Source organism: Bombus huntii, chromosome 8, assembly GCF_024542735.1.
Source record: "Bombus huntii isolate Logan2020A chromosome 8, iyBomHunt1.1, whole genome shotgun sequence".
Taxonomy (NCBI): Eukaryota; Metazoa; Arthropoda; class Insecta; order Hymenoptera; family Apidae; genus Bombus; species Bombus huntii.
In genome coordinates, this window is record NC_066245.1 from 2,531,005 (window position 1) to 2,554,054 (window position 23,050).

Consider the following 23,050-nt stretch of genomic DNA (forward strand, 5'->3'; position numbering starts at 1 on the left):
CAAACGTATCGGGGGGGGGGTCTATAATTTTCGATTTTAACGGAAACAACGAACCTGTCCGCATTATGTTGCGCCGTACAAACCGTACAAACCGGATTGTTTGTATTTAGTCTCGAACGTAATATTTGTAACACGGGCCGAGTGCCCATTACGCACGGCATGGTGCGGTGTATCGCGAACGCACGGAACCGCGTATCCGCTAAATGGAAGGCCTTCTCCTCTCTACATGTACATTCGTATCTACTCGAATGCTCGTTGACGTCCGCTGACTTTCTCCGCTTTTCAGATTCCCTTCCACGCGGTAAAACGAATCGATGACTTCAAATTCCAGTTGCACGCTCGTGCTCGTATTTCTGTTTATATTTTTGCCACCTTCGCTCTACGAGTACCGCCCTACGTACGAATCTTTTCTTCTTCGACGCGTCCTATCGAATACCAAATACCAAATAAACACGACTCGACTACGATTAACGACGTCTACGTGAATTTTCGATTCTACACGATCGTGAAATTTATCGATCGAGGAACGACCCGTTTAACGAGCCTTCGATTCGTCATTGGCCAGAAATCTGTTTGCCTTACAAAGTCTGAAATCCACGCAGTCTGATGGCTATAAATATTGGCGTAAAGCTGATCGGCGCGTGTACCATCGCCACGTGGCTGAACAAAGACCGAAAGAGTGGAAGAACGAGAGCGAGAATGGCGAAATTCTGCGGACGTGAAACTACTTAATCGATCCAACGACACAGCTGATCGTAATGGTTTCACTTGCCGAGAAGTTTGTACAGCCGCTCGGAACACGTAATCTCCGCGCGACTCTCGCGATTCGAATCTTCCGCAATTGCGGCTCCGGGATACGCGACGATTTCCACTCACGTTCGTAAAGTGCGCGTTTATCAACGAGGGCCGAGAGACGACGTCGCACGTTTGTAATTCGCGCAAAACGATTTCGATGTATGGCGTGCACCTTTGGCGTAGCATGATGCTAATAGGACCTCGTAATTAGTCGAAAGCTAGCTAGATGGATGGAGATCGAGAAAAGCAGAGAGAAAGAGAAAGAGAGAGAGAGAAAGAGAAAGAGAAAGAGGGAGGGGAGGGAAGGTAGCGAGGATGATAGGGGAGGAAACGAAAGGGGTAGATAACAGAGAGAACAATCGTAACTGGCGGTTGATTATACGGAGCATAATCAATTAAATGTGGTGCACGCGGGCTTATGCGGTGTAACGACGCTGCACCGATTACGATTTTCCGCTAATTCTCACCTCTGTTACTTTTCTTCTCCGCGTGCTTTTTCTGCCCCCGTAGATATTAACATTACCGGTATTTAATTGCCTTTTAGGAAACGCGCTCGGACCCTTGGGAGAAACAGCAAGTTTCTTCGATTTAACGCGGCTCGAGGAAACGCTCGAACACTCGTCGGCATCTTTTACGAACACATATTACGCTGTACGAAAGTTTCGAAATTTTATTAGCATTGTAACGACACCCAACTGTAGTAACTAAATATTCGTTAGATTAATACGTTTAAGATGGTTAAGCGGTAAATATTTTGTAACTGGCGCGTAATAATTCTGCATAAGCGCGACAGTCGTGCCTCGTTAAAGTTCTAATGAAATTTCAAGATGTTTCGTGCGATACACGCGTTACACGCACGCCAGTTTTCTACGACGAGCCACTGTGCGTGAAAATCTTTGGTCACCCGGAAGGAAAAATCGCGAATGAATATCGCTGGAAGAATTGGATGCCGATTTTTGGCTAAAACAATGTATAAATAATGCTAAGCGCGCGCTCCAGTATCCTTGGACGAATAAAACGAAAAGTGTTTCAAAATAGGTTAAAATTACCTGTTGCTGGTCGGTACACAAAGGCATTTCCTCCAACTTCATTTCTGTAAAGGAAAGAAAAAGGGAAAATAGTTTAACGATTTATAGACTTTGAGCGAAGACCGCCTAATTTTAAAGTACAATTGCTATCACGAATTGCGTGGCTATTTTCGTATAAAACGGACGATAAAAACGTTTTAATACAATTACTATCGATACAGTTTCGTTTGTTAATATAATTGAATGTAACGTAATATAGTTTCGTTGGTCGATTTTGCAGATCGTATCCGTCGCCTGTGCAAAATGGTGGACCGAACGGCACCCCGATGAATTGCGCTGGTTCTCAAGGTAAGAAAAATTCCAACAACAAAGCGAGAAATTGAAATCGAATTGGTACGCGTGTTACAATAGTCGAACAAGAAGAGAATACGCGCGCGTTCCGAAAGTTCACAGGCAAATTGTACATTTTGGAGATTGGAACGGTATTTCGCAATAAAGGAAGAACGTCGCTGATTAATCAGTGCAGCGAAAAATTCGGGAAAACGTTCTACATATTAAATTAGCGTTGTATTAAATTTATTGGCGGAGTTCTCTTTTAAAGATTGGCCCGGCGCGGCGCATCGGATACGCTCGCAACCTCTATAGTGTGCGAACAATTTCCAACTATCAAACGTCGGCGATGTATAAAAGCAACGACTCCGATATTTCAGAGGAAAGTTTCAAGCTACGTTGAAAAAATTACCCCCCTCGTGACAATTCAATATTGCACGATTACGCGGACAAAGGTATAACGAATCAAATATCGTTTTAATTTTGTATATTGTATCTTGCAAATATGACTACGCACACAAGCCGAAACGTAGGTGATTCATGCGTTTGGCATGCCACAAAAACGCCCGCTTAATCGCGTACGTTCATTTTCAAATTCAACATATACCGTTGCTCGTATTTTCAACGGGGAATTTCGGCGGAAAAAGATTTTTCGAAAGATAAGCGTAAAATCGTCAAATCAGCCGATAAATATCAGCTCGTAACATTTCCTTCGATATTCGCGTTTTTTCCTTTAATTTTCCACCTTACTCGATCGAATTGTTCGAGAACGTCGCGTCCTCATTACGAATTTCCGTCGGATAACGACACGTTCCAGCGAACGCTGTTCTTAGTCGCGCGTTACGCACGAACAAGAAAAGAAAAACAATGAAAAATTCATTAATAAAACACGTTTGTTCGGTGAGTTCTATCTCGTTCGCCGATAACCTCTCGTACGGCTCATAGTTCTCGTTCTTGTTTATCGTGGCGTTTAGAAAACTTATTCGAGATTATTCCAGATACTCTGCAAGCGCGTGAAAGTTAAAGCTTGAGAAAACCTAATCGCGGAGCAATCTTTTTTTAACCGTTGCTCTGAATTTTCGCGACAGCAGCATCGTAAAAACCGAGCGAAATTTTGAGTAAGCGATTCGACGATATCGACAGTGTAAACACATGGTGGAGGTTGAAGAACGCGTAAAAAAACTGTTTGAGAAGAATCGAAATTTGATGGAAATTGTCGACTAGCGAAGGTATCGCCGATGATGAACATTTTTTCCCGGATCCGTTGAACGTTTGCACGCGTCGTTGAGCAACTTTCGGCCGCGTTCTCCGTTTCGAAATCCTCGAATTAATAGAGTGATCGAACTTACTGTCGTATCGTTGGTATTAAAAAATCTGAACGAAGGTTAACGAGACGCGACCGTGAAACGTACAGGCGCCGAGATCGTGAAGATTCGTGCGAGGAAGGATGCGGATTTCGAGGCTGGAGTTTGGAACGGCGTGCAACGGCATTTTATTCGAACCGGCGAGATACGGTTCCGCATTTGCGGAAAGTTGAGTCGCGACGTAAAAATATACCTGCAGCGATAAGCTGGTGGAAAAATAACGCCACGTTTTTCCGTCCAGATCGATATTAAAAATATTCGAAAGTAGCGGGAAAACGTGGGAGCGAGAAGGAAGGGGGGAAAAAGGCGCTGCGAGAGAATCAAACTCGTTCGAAAAAGGAGCCCGAGCCTCTTCTATTCGCCATGATTCTCGATCTTCCGTGTTCTTTCTCGAACACGATATTTTCTTTCCTATCGGCAAGATAAACGAAAAAAGACGGAAAAGCGAAGCTACGAGAAACCGCGAAAGATTCGAGTGCGAAGATCGAGGAGGATCGAAAAGTAGATTCGAAATTGCTAAGTTGCTAACGATCAAGGCGAGAAGAGATTGAACCGACGTCGGTGGGTACGATGTCTTTTTCTGTGCAGGGGTGATGGTAAAGCAGGAAGCGAGGGATGACGGTTACGAGACAAGTCCGGACCTCGAGATGAGGAGCACCGGTGGTGACAGCAGTCAGCAGTACCACACGCCACTGACACCGCACACACCGCACACACCACACACGCCGCACACACCCCTCACGCCGATATCGGCGACAGCGCATCAACCCCAGCAACCTGGCTCGACCGCTTCCACCCTCGGACAGGTGAGTTTTTTTCCTATTTCTCTCCAGAGGAAGGTACACCCGCGAAACCTCGTTCGAATCCAGTTTCCACACCTCTTCCCTTTCTATCTTCCTTTCTCTTCTGCCAAGCTTCCTAACAAATCTGTAGCCAACGTTCGCTTGTTTCCATTCGACCACCAAGTTTCCATCGAAAATTTCATTCCTACTAATCGCGTGAAACGTGAAAATTATATTTATCGGACGGAAGAGTATTTTTAGCTACCCAACGAACCACCATCGAGTATACTCGAGAGGATATCTCGCTTAATCGATCGCGGTGCTACGCGAACGTATAATTCCGTGCGATATAAACAATGTTCTTCTAAGCTTTGCAAGTAGTTTCTCGCATTTCTCGCTGGAAAGCTTCGCCGAGTCGATTTTTCGTGTAAGCGCGATATCGTGCAATCGAAATTAGACGAAAGGCGGACAAAGAAAAACGAACAACGGACGAGAGCGTAAAGAGCAAAGGTGACGTGGCATGAATCGCGCGAAACGATAATATTAAACGATGCGCTGTTAATCGACACGCGCGAGTTTCCGGAAGTGGACGATTGCGCAAGGAAAAGTTCTTAGGTCTGTTTAGAAAGTGAATCAACGACCGACAGAGACGCTCGTTGCGAACGATCGTATCGATCGGATCTAGTGGCCGTTCGATGAAAATTACGAGCAATAAATTAAGACGAGAGCGCAGCGGCGATCGGCAGATCGAGTTTCCGCGATGATACGCCAAATGGTCGATTCGCGTTTCCACGTTAGTTTTACGGCTGGCTTATGCAACGAGGTTTGTCGTTGACACGTAACAATGTGAGTTATGCGAATGGGTCTGGTCCATCGCATTCTTCGCAACCTATTTTTTCGGCACAAGGTCGATCCAACTAAACATTTGGCACACGTACATATCCAAGGCGAGGTAAAGGTGAGAGAATTTACGTATCGGGGAAAAGTTTCGTGGATAAAAAGCCTTGTACGATGAACTGCGTCTTTGAATTATTGACACAAGTTTGCGATCCAATTCGTTTCATTCGACCTAACGATAGGCCAGTGTTTTATCCGAATTGCGCTGCTCGACTTGAATTCTCGCGTTAAACGGCCCTCTTTCGCGCGAGCAATTAATGAAAAATGATAAACGTGCTCGATCGGATGTAAAAGGCTGTTGGTTTCTTATGTCTAGTTCACACTGATCGCAACTATTGGCAAATAAACGCAGCAAAACGTGCGTACACTGGAACTCGCGAATAGCGTTTCTGTTATGTACCGTACGCCGATCAGTTCATCTGCTCGCGAAAATGTGCAAGATATCAGCGAACAGTGTTCGATACTACCATATTTCACGAATATGTTTGTAAATATCTTAGATTTGGAAGTTTCGCGATGTTTATTAGATAACGAATTTATGGTTCTTACAGTTTCACTGAGTTTCAGTGCATTCTTGATAGATTTTCAGATAGAATTTTAATCCTGTCCCGAGGACATTCAAGCTGAACGTACACGAAACAAAGCGCAGCGTGCTATTAGAAATTCGACCAGAATAAATAGCACGCGAGGAAACGGTAATCAGATGACAAACTGGTATGGCGAACCATTGGCGAACGATGGCAAGCGATGTGTCGCGATAGTCGCCAACTGCTCGTCAACAACGATATGAACTCGGCGTTAGCCTTCTCGCTTAATTTTTAAACGCAAATCGTACACACCGACTGCTCTCATGTCGCACCAAGATAACCTAAGATCGAGGCTAAGAAGTCGAAAGATAATCGGTCGCGGCGACCAAGCGGACACTGATAAAAAATATCCCTTGCTTTTGTGCTCTGCACTCAGCACTGTTCGTTCGAAGATTGCAACCAATAGCTATAGATAATCGTGTCACTGTCGCGTCGGCTAGTTATCTCCTCGTGAAATTTACATCGATGATCGATTGCTGCCTGGTCTCGTCCGGTTGCTGCCTTTTCGTAAGAACCGATTCGTTAACCCTAATTTTCTTCGATTTAAGCGGTCAGTATTCCTTTTCTCCTTTTGTTTCTTTTTTAGATTCGAGATTTCTCTTTTTAGTGGAATTGCTTCTTAGCCATGTGATGATATATATCTTTTTATAATTCTGAATCTTACGTTGCTAATGACATGCAGTACACGCATGGTAGAAAGTGGAGAAACGTTTTTTTCAATACAATTTGAACGAGTACGAAAACGCGACTGCACAGTAGCAGAAGAATACGTCGAAGACGGTTAATTAGCTGCGCCTGTGTCTCACAACATCGGCACGGCCGTTAAAGCGGTTAAGATCGCGCGAAGCTACTACGAAAATACGTTGAAACGTGAAGATTCACGGGCATCGAGAAAATGATGAGAACACGAATGAAGACGTGTGGACGCGAATTGACGTGTAGCGAGTAATTACGAACGATAATCTGTTTGACAATTTTGAAACACTATTGCGCGACTAGTACGTGTATATTTTACGATCGTACGTGATCACGATACCGTGTGCGTTCGCTCTCTGCCTGTCGTTCAAACGTTATTTTCCCAACGACGCATAAAAAACCCACTGCAAATTCGCCATCGCTGTTGTCACGATGGCAAAAAGTTGTAACAAGTTAGTCGGATGTTGATCGCACGGAATCGCCGTGATTAGTTATGGTCTGTTGATTTTTTCTAAAGGAACAAGGAGAGCAAGGAAAAAAAGAAGGAAAAAACAGAAAAATTAGTTTTGCTAAAAGAGAATGTGATTCGTAGGTGGCGATCAAGTGCGAGACTCCGGTGGATCCGTACTCGTTCGTCGACGAGGAAATGTCGATGGGCGGCATCAGAACGGCGAGCAGTCCAGTTGGCAATCCGGAAAACATGACGTGTCCAGCTGGAGGCCAAGGAGTCCTCTCTACACCTACGTCGACGCCGCCTGGATCGCTATCCGGACCGCAACATCTTCAGATGAACCTCGGCGTAATGAACGGCAGCGTGAATCCCCAGTTGGCGGCGCAACAGCCGAAGAAACGCGGCCGCAAGAGAAAATCCGAGATGATTCTCACACCCGAAGAGTAAGAACGCATACGAGATTTTCAATATCTTTTTCTCGTTTTCTTAGACGTTTTGTTTCCTTCTTTTTTTCATTTCTTGCGACTATTACTACGAGATCTACAATTTCACAATTACAGTTCTTCCGCGATATATTTAATATCGGGACCTTCTTGCGCGATAACCTGCCAATTAAAAATTGTAGAGTTCAACTTCTCCTTTATGATTCCGTAATTTTACATTCGATTCGTTGCCGAAGATGTTACGGTTAAACAATTTGCGAATATGGATAATTTCATTCGTTCTAAAATGTTGTCAATAATAGTAACGAAGATACAATCACAGCAATTTCTTAGTATTCCGTTTAAAAGAATTGAAATGTATGAAATAGATGGTAAAGACGCCAGAGTATCTTTTCTTGCTTCTGTAGCACGTTGACTGCCACGCGTGTTTTCACTGAAATCTCCGTCAGGCCACGCGTGCCACAGTACCAAGCGTTCTCTTGCTAGATACTGCCATCGATATTTTAGTAATGCGAGTAAATAATTTTCTTAACGAACCATTTTCGTATTACTTTTATAACGATTCGATAGTTTTATTATTTCCTGTAGAATATCTTTTCAAATACCTTCGCAAGTAGTCAAATAAGCGTAACACGGATACGGGTGACGCAGCCCTACCGAAAACTTTGCTGTCACCCGAATACGGGTGTCGTGGCAGTCAACGTGATAGAAATGGAGAAATACGGCTTACATTTGTTACGAACCGTTCAACAGTTTAGCGAATCTAGCGAAGCTAGCGAAGAAAAAAGAGAAAAATTCGCGCGTGAACCGCGTTTCATTCGAAGATAAGCTAACGAGATAATTCGAATCGGTCGTATATTCGCGAAATAATTTTGGCAAGTACACCGCGTGCGATTAGTGTTCGTGGTCGACGGGTACAGTTCATTCTAAATAATAATTTGCGGCGAGGTCAATAGACGTGGATCGATGCGACCAGACTCGATTATAGCTGTTCGCTCCATGCGAACTTTGCTTCCACCGTAAACGAACTTCTTCAACGTAAATAACGCGCTCGCGATCGAAGGAATCGACCGGTCGCGAGCATGGTATTCTTCTCTCCCCTACGAAAGCTCATTATATTCCCGATAGTTACGATACACCTTTAAAAAGTTGTCTCCAATAGCGAGCAAGATTGTTTGATTTGTTGCAAGAATATTCGTCCCGTTTCCCTCTAATTCGAATTAGAAAAGCTTCAAATCCGATTTTTCCGCACAACCGAGTTAGCAAGGTGGCTGAGTCGTTGTAATTTTTATACGTGCAATTACATATTCCATTTATAAACCCATAATTAGTCTACATCTTTGCTGTACTATTGTATTACCGTGTTCATCGTGAGAAGAAAAGTCTGTCTCGAAAAGCTTGACCGAGGAAGATGGCTTATTCGCTCGGATTGCCATATTCTCCTATTTAAAAGTCACCTATTCTTTCACGCGTCGTTTCGTTTCTATTAAGAACGAATCACATCGTGGGTGTTTCCATTCGCGAACAACTGGCCTAACCGAAACGAATTATTTCATTATTTGTCAACTTTAGAGTCGCACAATTATAGAAATTCGTTGATGAAGGAACGACCCATCTAACAGGTTGATACAACGATACGATGTAAATTTGATTTAGGGCGGAATTAGCCGAGGCGAAGAAACGAGCAAAGACGTACAAGGAGAGAAAGAAGCACGACAGATTCGACGGTATGCCGGAAGAGGAAGTGAGCAAACGCGTTCTTCCAGATCATCTTACCAACAACCTGGACATTATTATAGTAAGTTGACGAATGTTATTCGTCGTGACAACTATATGTATATATATGTCGGAGATGAAAGAACATCGGAATTTCCCGTCCGGAATGTTGGGAAAACCCTCAATACCCTGGTCCAGACTTTTACTATAGCTACACTTAAGTAATAAAAATAAGAAATAGTTCTAATGTTCCAATCTGGCTTTATGACTATGGGTTCGGGTTCAAGGTGACATAGCGGGTCACTAGAGGTCACGGGAATGTATAGAATGATTATATGACTCTCTTTAAAAACAAAGATTGACCCGAGAAGTGGGGACGGGAATATATAAGGGCAGTTTCATTTGGATTACGGGTTAGTTAGTCGTTGGACGAATCGCTGATTGAGTTATCGAGAAAGTTACCCGAATCGTGTATTAAGTTGATACTTGTCATCCCGTGGACCGTGGATTCGTTATCGAACCTGAATTCGTTGTCACCATCATCTCGACCATCCTATTACATAAACAATAAACATTAGCTACATCCGCGACGGTGAAGTAAGTAAAGGTTCATCGAACGCCCCAAAATTCCAACCCTACTCCGACATATACATACATATACAATAGAAAAAGTTGGACGTGGAGGCGCGATCGAGGACGATGATGCATCGTCAGTTTGGGTCGTATAGTTCCGGAAGGAAGTCGTCGCGCGATCCTGTCCCGTCGTTTTTCGCGAAGCAAGAAGGATTAATCGGATTATCCGTCGGCATAACGGGCGTCTGGTTAGCAGGAAAATCCATCTCGAAGGTAGCGAGACGGTAGGAACAAGTAACGACGACAAATAGCCGTTTGTAGCGCGTTCGTCAGGTGTCGTAATCGCTTTAATGGTCCATACCCAATTCGGTTATCACGCTCGACGTTGGTAACGAGCGCGTTCACCACCTTCCTATCGCGGGCCGTTTCATCGAGCACCGTGTCGATCGAAAATCGTTCTATTTCCAATCGGCAGGACACGACGCAACGGGACACGCGTTTGCGATTTTCCATCGGTTTGTGAAACTCTCTCGTCACGACCTTGACTCGCGCGTCTCGCCAATCGTCCGATATCCGTCTATTTATACGCTGGATCGCGATTCACTCGAATTCTCGATCAGTTCGAGAGAACATAAGATTTCTGTAATCGCGTCACGAGAAAGACGCAAGGATTCCTGGCGATCGCGCCTCTAGAAGCGAAACAAGCTGAAACGACAGGGTAAGAGAAAGATGCAAAGGGTGAAGGAAGGAAGGGGAAGGAAGAGAGAGGGAGAGAGAGAGAAAGAGAGAGAGAGTCAGTTAGCGGCTGGTTCATATTCATATATTACGCGGAACGAGTAGTCAGCGCGGTCGATCATCCGTCAAACGGTGTAAACGCTTTAACGGGCCGTGGGCAATTCGGTTATTACGGGCGTCGTTGTAATCGAACGCAACGGGACACCGGTGTCGGCCGGCCTTCGTCGAGGCTCTCTACCCCTGGATCCCCGATTCGAAGCCCCCTACCCTCACGGCGGCCTGCCCCTCTGCCTCCCTATGCTCTACCTATCGAATCCCCCGGCCCCCTAACCCAGACCTGCTCCGATCTCATCGACGCGCGTTGTTTTCAATCGGCGACAATTCCACACCCTACCCTGGCTTCCAACCCCCGTCATTTTATCCTCGTTTATCCCGGCCGAAGCGCCATTCGACGCCGACCGACCGGCTAACGCATTGGCGTTAACGCGCTAATGCGATACGTACTTTATGTACGGAGGGAGAGAACTCAACCACCCGTACGCAACAAACGATATAACGCGATTTCGACCAAAAGTTCCACGACCCCTCACGCGACTCACTCTTTCCTCTGTCTCTCTCTCTCTCTCTCTCCTCCTTCTCCACTTTTACTCGATCTCTTCTTGACTTTTAATTCTTTTCAAAAAAAAAAAAAAAAAAAAAAACAACTTTTTCCTGCTCGCTATTTTTTTATCCTTATTTTTTATTACTGTCCCTCTCGAGAAAAATAACACGTACTTGGTCGACGCCCGAGGCTTCGGTTACTCTGACCGAGAAAAGTGTAAAAAGTTACTATCGGTGTCTATCGTTGGTGAACAACGAACGGAAAGACAACAAGCGTTGTCGCGTATAATAATCGGGACGGATATCGGTGATCAGTGGCTACCGCGATAAAGTCGTTGGCAAAGAATAAACGAAAAACGGGAAGAAACGCGAGGACGAACGTGTCCAACAGCGTCCCTGTCACGTATCCTTGGACTTTGTCGTTATTAATTGTTCAACCGACGGAGCGAAGAGCGAAGATAATGTGGTTGCGCAACAGGTACTACCACACCTGTCTCTACCGCGTTGCATAATCGCGGCTAAGAACGATGTATGTGAAATCCGTGTACGCGTGTTTCGCGCCGGGAAAGGAATTGACCGTACGAAACAGCGAACGCCAACGTGTTCAGCAGGATCGTTATCTTCCACGTTCGTCACGTTCTCCTCGCGAGAACCTTTCGACCGAGGACGAAAATTACGCGTGGCCCGGCAACTAGCGGCTTAGCCGATGCTACTTTCGCCGCGTTTTCGGCAGAGAAACGATCGATCGATGGTCGGAGCGTCCAAGCTAACGGCGTACAAAGTTTCTCGCTAGCAAGAGAGATTTCGACGCGACGAAAGGCGTGGAGGCGGGAAACATCGAGAAACGAGGACGAGTCGCTTCGAACGACGTCCGCCGAACAAACCTGCCAAGACAATAATCCCATCGTCGGGTACGGAAACTAGTTGGAAATAAGCCTACCGCGTAATGATCTGTGGGAGATTGAAGCAGCGCGCCTTCGTAACGAGTATTTCGAGCGGGAATAAATCGACGAACAGCCGATAAACCTAAATTAAGCGTATTGCCATGATTTCCGCGTGGTTATCGCCGTTCGCGGACGAACGTGGAAGAAGGTTCGCGATCCGCTTACGACCAACAACGAGATCGGTGACCACGATCGCCAGGATCTCCATGCTCCTCGACCCGAGAGTCTATCCGGCTTGAAGTTAATGGGATCGATTTTTGTCACAGATTGGAATCAACCCGGGACTGTTCGCCGCTTACAAGGGCCACCACTACGCCGGACCGGGAAACCATTTCTGTGAGTTGAACTCTCGATCTCTGTCTTCTTACCGTAAAACCTATTGTTCCACTACTCTCGACAACATCTGCGGAACACACGAGCGTACCACGTTCCCTGGAGAGCGGCAAGAAAAGATGTATCGCGAATGCTTTCTCGATTTTGGTCGCGATTACGCGTAACGTGGCCTTCGTTCTCAACGACGCGGCGTTGCGTCGCGTTAAGAGAAATCGCGCAAGATCCGCGAACGCGATTAACAGTAACGAGAAGCGGCTCGTTGGAACGCAAATTACCCAAGCCGGTTGGCGCGTAATGCTCATCGAAAAACTCGGTCGTTCCCCCTATTTTCCTTGCCTTGATGCGTGCTCGGCGCGATCGACCGAACAACGATCACCGGTTATTTTTAACGCGGCTTCTAACCAAGCGGGGAACGACGACTCTCGACAACGCAAACGCGTAGCCAAGCAACCGTCTTGTCGCTGCTTGATTCGTTGCTTCGCTCGTTTAACGTCTCTGCTCGCCGCCTACGCTTCGCTGATCTCGCTGAGAAGCGGCATCGTCCACAAGTCGCTTTTCTTTTTTTCTCCGTTTTAAACGAAACGGCTATTCCGCCAAGCATCCATAGGCTTCCTCGATCCGGCGATCATTCGACTCGCACCATCGGCCTTTTTAACTCTCGCGCAGCCTGGATCAGTCGTTGCCGCCACAGTTTCCAATACTTTGTTTCACGGCGATAAACCGAATAACCGATTAACGTGGCTTTTTACGTCTACGCGACACGACGATACTTACGCGAAGAATGGAACTCGTTTCGTACAGTCAGAGATACACGTCGTACACGCCGCGTCTAATCGCGTGAAATAGAAAATCGGCGTAAAATTGTCCACTCCTCGAGATCGTAGATTCAGGAAAGAGAATGTCGCAAGAAAGATGATCGTGCGAGAGAGATCGCGCGTAAACGCGATGTGCGATAATAAAATACGTAATTACCAGTTAGAAAGTAAGGAACGCGAACACGCGTAATTCGGTCGTTCGAGGGTTAAGGGCCCTTTATACGGTCCGATTGAAATCGATCTCGATGGGGAAAATGATCTCTGGAAGTTGGTGGCGAGTCTCTGGCTGCGTTTTCGCGGCGCGTAATGGAAAGAACGGCGGAAGGAGGATTCTTGGACGAAACGTAGGCCCGCGCTCGATCGACCTTCAAACGATCTCGCGCGCTCACCGACTAAGCTATGTGTGCCTATTAGACAGCGCGCACGCACGCACGCGTGTCCATTTTACGGCCGTGTATATGCGGTGCTCGTAGTGGCCCCGTACATAGGGTAGAAATACAAAGTACATACATGCATATAACTGTGCACATAGAGGTGCGCGGACGCGCACTCACGTTCTTCCACCACACATAGGTGGTATATACAGGGTGAAGTTAGGTGTACGCTGCTGGATTTTCCAGGGTTTTCCCGGGGTTGCGGTAGAGCAGTGGATCGGGTGGAGGGTGGTGGCGTGCAGGAGGGTGTGGAGGTGGGATACGAAGCGGGTTGAAGCGGACTGCGAAGAGCAGTAAAGGGGTGAGGGAGGATGGTTGTAGTGGAGGGAGGAACTATAATGAGTGGTGCGCGTGAGGGAGAGCAGGATAAAAAGGGGGTGAGAGGAGGAGGTGACTCGGGGAGGGACCGTGAGAGGAGGACGAGGTGGAGGAGAGAAGAAGGAGGCGGAGGAGGCGGAAGCAGGGTAGTACGGGGTAAAAAGGTTGGAAGCTGTGTGGCAAGGTGAGGCGAGGCGAGGTGCGGGACGGGGAGGAGGCGAGGGTTGGATGGCATGGGATGGCATGGAATGGGATGGAATGGGAGGTGGGGGGCGTTTGCCAGCAATGGAGAGCAGAACAGAGAGGGAGGCGTGGGCCGCATGGGGGGATGGGTGGATCGAGAACGACGGGTCAATTTAAGCCCCGAAGGGAGGGAGAAACGGACCGGGCCTAAAGGCAGTAAACCCCGAAAAATTCAGCGCGGTTCAGGCGGTTCGATCGCTCGAAAGCGAACGCGGTCCCAGTGATCGAGGCTCGCGCGCGTCCAACTCGCAGTGCCGTTCCGTTCGCTTTCGTTGCGCCGCGTTGCGCGTGAGAATACGCGTGGCCGCTGCGAAAGTCTCGCGCCGCGAGGTGTTTGTGCCGTAACTGCCGCGCCTGCAACGTCGTCGAAACGCGGCCGCGCGATAATCGACGATGCTCGCGCGTTAATTATCGTTGGCGCGCGTCTTTCTCAACCTCCGGAGTGCGACACGCCGCGCGACAAAAGACGCGGACCCCTGTGTGCCTGCCGCCGCGTTCGATCGATCGAGGTACGTTCATCGCTGGCTCGACGCTCCATCGATCTCACACCGGTCTTGATCGCTGCGAATTCACTCGACAATCGGTAAATACCTAGTCACCCGGAACGTTTCGTCCGTCGTTCGGCGAGGAAAGAAGGCCGACGATCGTTTACGTTTTGTTTCTTTCGCGTTCCACGTTTCTCGCGATACTTCAACGATCGTTCCGAGCTAACGGAAAAAAGTGAACTCCTCCTTGACAATTTTTTTCTTTACATCGCGGCTGCCAAACGGTGTTACTCCACGACAAAAATCTAATCCGCGCCAGTATTCCGTAATACGTAGGCGTTTTAATTTCGTTGATTCTTTCGTGGCACGAGAAGGAACGAGAGAGGGCGTGGAGACGGCGATCCGATCTGGAAAAGTTCATATCCGTGCGACGTTTCCAGCAACACGGACATTTCGCAAATTGTTCAAACTCCTCGGGTATCTTAGAAAAATTGTGCTCCTAGAAAAAATGTACGGGCTCCGTTTCCTCTGAAAATCGTCGCAAGATGCGACGATCGGGGAAACGATGTTTGCACGCGAAAAAAGTTTAGTCGACGGAACGATGAAGCGACAGGATGACAAGGCGAGAAAGGATGGTCGTGGGATAGAATCGCGCAACCCGATGGGGAATGAGAGTCGGCCGGTCGGTGACCCAATTCGGGCGGCGGGCTTTTTCCAACGGCGCGAAAGTTGAACGTGACCGGGGAAACTTTTCGTGGTCGTGGCAATCGAGTTGTCGCGCCTCTCTCATCCGAGAAGGAGACGACGGTAGCGCGTTCCTTCACCCTCGCGCCTCCTCGGACCTCCGTCGCCGCAATCGCAACTACCCCCGATTCGGCTCGTCCCAACGATCCGTTTCAACTTTGTCGCGCCACCCCGTGACCCGGCGCCGTTTATCGGCTAACCGAGAATCCAACTTTTCATTGTCGCGTCTTACGCCTTCATATATTTTTCTTCCTTACATTCGAAAGTGCGTTAAACTTTGAACAGATCGAGAATCGGACAAGAGACGTCTGCGTAATCTGGCTTTCTCGCGAGCTCGCAACAGACTCGCCTATCGTACGTACAACGTACTTTCGTATCTTTCTGCTCGAGAGACAAGAGGCTACATCTTTTCTAGGTTTAAGGATACGGAAAAGAGAGAAAAAAAAAAAATGAAAGAAAGAAGAGCGAATGAGCAAAAGCAGTAGTAGAAAAAAACGTAAAGTGTAAAGTAAATTATCGTCGAACTCGGAGTTGGCTCGATCGACGACGATGACCGATTTTCGTCTTTGCGGTTTCGTCGGTGTTACAAAGTAGAAAGTAAGTCTAGACTCTGACGTTCGTTAACTTGAAAACTAGAGTTCCGACTTCCTGCTCGAGATTACGTCCTACATCCTTTGGTCGTCCAACGTGCTTGAGAATACTCGAGCCAAGTTTTCGCCGGCGAAACTTTTTCTTCGAGGGACTGTCTCGAAAAGATCGCGATCTTCTTCTATCGATCATCGTCGGCCACGAGCAGGAAATAATAACCATTGACTGGCAGCCTTGAAGTGGACGTGGCCAACGTTGTTTTCATTTACGGCGACTTCAAACGCCTTGCTTTTTTTATTTCCCTTTGTTCCCCTTTGTCGCGAGCTAGACGATCGAATACAAGGTTTTTCGTACATCGATGACAGGAATCTGCGTGCTTGAGTTGCGGAAAAATTTGACGAACTCCGCGCAATTTCTCTCGGCGAGCACCGAGCGCGAAAATATATCAGGAACAGAAGAAAAACGAAAGAGACGAAAGAAGAAGTATGTATTCAGCGTCGAAGAGTATCGTAGCAGTGACCTGCGAAAAGATTGGGGAAGCCGGCTAAATGCGTGAGTGGGACAGGGATGCAAGCTTGACGGTTGTCGATGTTGGTGGAAGTGGGAAAGGAGGTGGCGGAGGTTAGGGTTGGTAGTGGTGGGAACTATAATGAGTGGCGGCTGTGTCGGGCGAAGGGAAGAGGACGAGGATGAGGGCGGTGTGCTCGAGGGTGTGGGTAAGAGTGAGGGTGAGGGTGAGGATGAGGGTGAGGGTGAAGCGGAGCGAGAATGAGCCAGGAGAGCGCGAGGGTACGAGGCAGAGAGAGAGAGAGAGAGAACGTGAGAGAGAACGAGAGAGAGAGAGAGAGAGAGAGAGACGGAGAAGAGCTCGGATTGGAAAGGGGGCAGGGAGGAGGGATGGAAGAGAGGAGGGGAACAGGGAGGAGGAAGTAAAGAGGGAAAGAGGGAAAGAGAGGGAGGATAGATAGGGTAAAACGAGATGGGCGAAGGGTACAGGTGGTGAGGGGTTGGTTGGCCGGTGAGTGTGGGAAAGCGTGTAGCCTCTGCCTCCTCCCTTTTCCACCCACCGGCCACCCTTCTGCCAGCTTGCTGCTCGGTCCAAAGGGGCGGCAGGAGGGGCCGGAGGGGCAGGAAAAAGGGAACTAGAGCTGGCCGAGGGGGGCGGAGGGCGGGGGGCACCAGGGAAGGGGTTGTCGCACGCCTATCCGCTCGATAGCAGCTTTCAGTCCGTGCACGTTTACTACCCCCTAGAATTTTGTGCCCTATCTTTTCGAGACTCCCTGGTCGAAAAGATTCGTTTCTATTCTTCGTACCCGGTACGCCTTCGCCCGATACAAGATTCGCGAGATTTCACCGCGGCGTCGCGATCGAAACACCCGCTCGATGGATAATTCGCCGATAGACGAAAGGCGCCGAACAGATTTCTCGTCTCCCTGCGACGTAATCGCGATCCAATCGCGCCAAACGTTTTATCGGACGATTCCTTATGGTTCTACGAAAAACGAATAAACGACGAACAAACGTTTCTTTCGTTCGTTTCACGCCTCGAGCGCGCGTCTTCTCGCCAAATCTTCGAAAAACGATACGGATGGAATTCTTACGAGGATGTCGTTAAACGCGTCTATGGTTATACGTGCTTGTTCGCAAATTGTGGCAGTTGGATGGGTCCGCGCACCGAACGACGGAAAAGAGAGCATCGCGGTACACTCGACGCTTTTCCTAGGTCTCCGTGAACGGGTCTTCGTCCTGGAAAACCCTGAAAATTGATTTTCCAGGCGCGGTCTCGCGCGGTACCCACGCACAGGTCTGTTTCTCTCTCTCTCTCTCTCTCTCTCTCTCTTTCCCCCTTTCCCTCGGTTGCATCGATTTTCACCTGACTCTCCTCGCATCCCCTGCAGCGAACTCGAACCAGCCGTTCATTCAGAATCGGAGGAGAAGAACGAAAAATCTGGGTCAACGAAATTTCGAGAACGATAAGCGAACGGATAATGGGACGAATCGACGCTTATCACCGATGAGACGGTTCGATTTTTCGTTTCGTCGATCCGTCGTGTTTCTACCACGAACCTCTATTCTCCGGAGGAAAGAGCCGCTGTACGTTAAATTACGGGAGGCGCGAAACCTGTACTCTCTACTGGTTTGGTTTCGAGCGGGGTCGAAGCCGGCGACCGACGATATACCTCCACGGAAATATGGAAACGCGGGCACGGGCAGAAACGCGACGCCGAAGATCCTGTTGCTTTCGAACGTTTCCGAAAGTCGGGAAAACGAGTTAAGTCGGTCAAACGGGAGAAAACCGAAACTTTTTCGACTTTGAAAGTTTCGAGGACCGAGATAAATTTACGGACGCCTCGGAAATCGGTAAACTCGAGTTTGCCCTCGTTCTAAGATTACGCACGGCAGATTCTTTTCCCACTTTGCCACCTCCGCCACCTTCTTTCTTCTGACCTAGCTAAATAGGATCGCGTGCTTCGAAAACGAAAGGTTCATGCAAAGATTCGATGTCGTTTCGGATGTTCGATACAATCGCGAGTAATATATCCAATGGAAAAAGCAAGGGGAAAAAAATGATAAAAGTTAAGGTAGGGTAAGGTGAGGTAAGGCAAAGTAAGGTAATGTAAGGTAAGATAAGGTAAAGTAAAGTAAGGTAAGGTAAGGTAAGGTAAGGAGAGGTAACGAGCGACGCGGAAAGGTCGAGGCAAGTCAAGTTGGGTTAGGTTAGCGGTGTGAACGAGAGGGAAGGGTCGCATTTCGCTTCGATAAAGTTTGTTCGATCGGTCGTTAGTCCTGTTCGAAGGGACCAACAGGCTTGCCGTGCTTGTCGTTCCTACGAGGCCACGTGTATAAATACAATGGCCACGGAAAACCGAGCCAAGAGATTTTCTAAAGCGAGGAAAACAGTGTTTCTCTCTCCTCTTTTTGTCTACTCGATTCTCTCTGCGTTCAGCTTAGGAGAAAGCGAACGGACCAACGAACGGGTTCTGCTCGACGAAAAGCGCGCTGCAGCTACGACTACGGTTACGACTCGGCTACACGGCTATGGGCTACGGCAATGGCCACGGCAGACGAGCGTTTAACTTTGTTCCGAAGTTCTCCAAGGTCGTATGGTGCGGCTGTAGGTCGGTGGTGCAAGAGGTGGCGAGACCGGGAGGACAAGAGGGAGAGAATTTCCGAGGCCGCGTCATAAATCTCTATCTGCTGGCTGCTAGGGGTAAACGCTCGCGGGATATACTTCGGCGACGTCTGTAATTTCGCGCCATCAGACCTTTCTCTCGCTTACTCGTCTATTCAAGCTCCCGCCTTCCACTTCTATCATCTCTATTTCTTTTTTACTCCTCTCTTCCACCCACCCAGTAGTCGCTGTCCCCTCTCCTTCTTACGCGTATTTCTCGTTTAGTTTCATCGTTTTTCGACAGAATTTTATTACCCGATTCGCACGTTGATCGCCCGTGTTTGATAATAAGCATCGCAACATAATTATCAAACTTCTTATACGCGAGATCATAGAACGAGCGAGTTTCGCCCCTACGTGATCGCGGCTTTACGAATATTATCGTAAGTGACGATATATTACGTCGCTGACACGCGCCAACTGAGGTGTAAATTCATTGTAAAACGAGTATAAAAAATATGGTTGACAGTTTCGGATATGTTGTCCTCTCGCGCAATAATTCGGTAAATAATAATAATCGACGAGTTACAAGTTACAGGTTACAGACTTCTCTTCTATAGTTTCGCAGTTCTATATTACAGGGAATAATCAATCGTAAAATTGAATTCATTTTATTATCGAATTTATCGTTATAACCGAAAAGAATTTATCGCTGTTGGTAGCAATAATGGTAGTTCAATTGTGCGAGAGAGCCGAGGCAGCGACGAGGAGATAGAGTTTGAAAATTATACGTTGGGCAAACATTAAGTAATTTCTACTCGAACCCTAGTATCAACAAGAGTAAAAATAGGTATTAAGGGCTGTCTTTCCTTCCTTCTATTTTTACCCTTTTTTTCCTTTCTCTTCTTCCCTGCCTTTCCTTCGCTCTCTTCTTTCCCACCGTTGCTTGCTTCGCTGTTATTCCTTCCCTTCTTTTTTTCTCCTTTCATCCTATCTTTACCTGCAATTGTTACCAAAAACCTCGATATAGTCCTTTTCCAATTTCCTTCCTACCTCTCTCTAATTTTTGCCTCGAAACGTACAGCAACGCGCTTCGAAATGTACGCAGAATTCAGACTCGTTAAATAAATTTGCCGCATTTACGGAAGAAGGCGATTTATCGCTTATGACTGAACTTTTGAGAGCGATATAAAAAGGGCGGCGCAAGTCTGACCCAGACCTATTTAATCCATTAAATGGTACGCTTTGCAACACCTGCTGCACTGCTACCGCTAGAAACATGGTCCTCGCTAACAACCACCACCGCCACACCACCACTAACAAGTATCATCGGATTATTACGACAACATAGAACATTGCAAATCTGTTGCTGTTAGGCGAAGCGAGGGAGAAAGAAGAATCGAAAAAGTAAAAATGCAGAGATCACGAAAGTAACAAGAGAATAACAACGAAGGGAAAGTAATGGCAATTCTGTGAATATAAAAGTGAGTGGCGATCGACTGGTGACTAGCCATGTTATTTTCTTTCGTCAATTTATATAAGTGCGCGTTATTTTTCGTTATTGTACCATCGTTTCGAAAGTTTCGTCGTATCATTTTCATAAAGAGAAGATGGTTCCGATGGAAAGAAGTTCTGTACGTGTGAGCCTCTTTGCATTTCGTTCTTTAAGCAATTTTTGCGACGACCGAAAATAACGCTGATCTAACAGTGTCGTGTCTAATGAGCAGCGCAGATGAAAAACGATTCCGGACACGTATGCAATTGCATTTACACGTTTTTCGAATTCACGACTGATCGAGAACAGACGTTTTGCCGTTATTAGTGTTAAAACTGTTCGATCTGCATCGGCTTCTAAGATCAGTCGAGAGTCAAGTGTTTTATAAACGCGTTATATCCTACTTACGAAATGATTTTATCGTGAACCGTGACATATAAGTCATTTGGAACTGGTTTTCTTAATACGATACCAGGCCAATATTTTTTCCATGCAACTCGCACTCGAATCGTACGAACGTCTCGCCAATGATCGTCGTTTGTCATCGTGGCGTTCCCCTCCTTATTTTCATCGTCGAAACTTTCGCACGAAACGATTTCATCTGGCTTTGTTCGCGAAATTCGTCGTACGGATGAATAAATCGTTCGAATTAAGACGACGAGAAGCGAACGAACAATTTAACCTTGTACACTATGCGCCGCGTATCGTCGAGGATGCTTTTTATTTCGTTTCGTGCGCGTCGCGGGGCAATTTATCGTCTCGAGTTTACGGAACCCGAGTATGAACTTCCAGACAGTTTGTCGACAATGTTTGACCCAGACCCATTGAAATTCTCCCTTCCTCTACACTGAGCCGCGCAAATGTCGGTCGAACTTAACGACGAAGGTACTCAGCCTGTTTCCCGCGGATCTCACTGAAACAGATCTCGCGAATTTTCTCTCTCCATCTTATCTAACCACCGACTGAACCAACTTTTTTTTTCAGGGAAGTGTTTACACTTAAGTGGTCTGACACCCGAACCACTGACAGCAGATGACGACTACAAGCTCCTACGCTTCGGTATCGGTTTCACGAATATGGTAGCTCGTGCCACTAAAGGCAGCGCTGATCTAACGAGGAAGGAAATCAAAGAAGGTCAGTATACGAGACGATAAAGGTACATAAGCGATCCTCCAACGCCCAACGACAACAAAACCTGTGGACCGCTCTTTGTATGTGTGCGTGCACCGCGCATGTAATATAAATTACATGTAACTACCGTTTACGAGCATCTATCGACCCGAATTTCCACATTATTTAAATAATACATTTGGCAAATGATTATTCGAACGATATATTATTTTATTTGGCTATACATTAGATGGTGCGTTATCAATTGATTTCTTAATACGTTGATCGCCACGTCACCCATATCTATGTGACGGGTATACTTCAGGTGGGGTGCCGTCACCTAAGTATGGATGACGCTCTTCTTGTTCGAGTTAATTAAATATAGGATTTTACACACTATACCATACCTTTTATTAATTTCTATTCTGGATAAAATATTACATTATGCTATATCGCGTGGTATTTGTTAAAACATTCCAAACACATCTGTGGTGATTTTGGGCACTTCGAACAATAGTCGTCGTCGCTACTCTCCTCACTTTCAAATATATTTTCATGCTGTTTACTGGACATTTTCAGGACGAAAAAATCACTGATGTACGTCTCACAAGTATGCTTCTCGACTAAATGAAAGATCCGAGATATTTGCCACGAGCTCCCTCTCGTAGGAATACTCTAGGTGGAAAGCTCGTCGCTTTCCCCATTTCAGAACTAAATAATATTTTCTTTGCAATGAATCGAAGGCGATAAACAATGAATCGAAGGCAATAGACAATGATTTCCCGCTTGTCGTTCAATTTACTCTGCGTACCGACGGTCAGATTTGGGCCCCGCAGGAAACTTAGCCGAATCGCGCTGGGCGATCAACGTGTTAAATAATACATTTGGAAAATGATTATTCGAATAATATATTATTTTATTTGGCTATACATTAGGTGGTGCGCTATCAAAGGATTAATCCTATCGAGGTCCTTGATTTCTTTATCTCGATTTCGCTTTAGTCTCGACCAAGAAAAACACCGTTGACGTTTTAAAAGAAAATCGTAGTATCAAGTTGAAATAAAAAATCGTGTCATAGGAAGCGTGTCAATAACGATTCCTCCATGTTTGTCTTAGATAAGAAATTTTCTAACGATGGAAAAGTACGGTTGAAAGTGGCTCGAAGAACACGGTGAGATCAAGTGATCGAAATAATATTCGATTACCTGAATAATATCCAACTTTCGTAATATAGTAAATTATAAATAAATTACGAATTAAAGATGCACGGAACGCGTATAATGCGCAGAAACGTACAAAATATCCAGAGTATGGTAGCCAATAATATTACCTAATGTGCGAAACAAATCTCTGAGCGTACGTTCTACCCGTTTCGTTAGTTGTATTTATAAAAACACGAATTTGCATAAACATTTGCATTTTAATAATAAAA

The 23,050-nt window shown here is 46.6% G+C and overlaps 1 protein-coding gene across 1 annotated transcript in view; it reads left to right on the plus strand.

Moving 5' to 3' along the window:
* LOC126868788 (probable serine/threonine-protein kinase yakA) overlaps positions 1-23,050 on the plus strand; it is a 53,653-nt gene that overhangs the window by 23,913 nt on the left and 6,690 nt on the right. The window contains exons 3-8 of the mRNA XM_050624639.1: positions 2,104-2,171; positions 4,106-4,323; positions 7,072-7,373; positions 9,030-9,171; positions 12,208-12,277; positions 21,493-21,642. Of these exons, the coding sequence (XP_050480596.1) occupies positions 2,104-2,171; positions 4,106-4,323; positions 7,072-7,373; positions 9,030-9,171; positions 12,208-12,277; positions 21,493-21,642 (950 nt within the window). The remainder of the gene's footprint in view (positions 1-2,103; positions 2,172-4,105; positions 4,324-7,071; positions 7,374-9,029; positions 9,172-12,207; positions 12,278-21,492; positions 21,643-23,050) is intronic.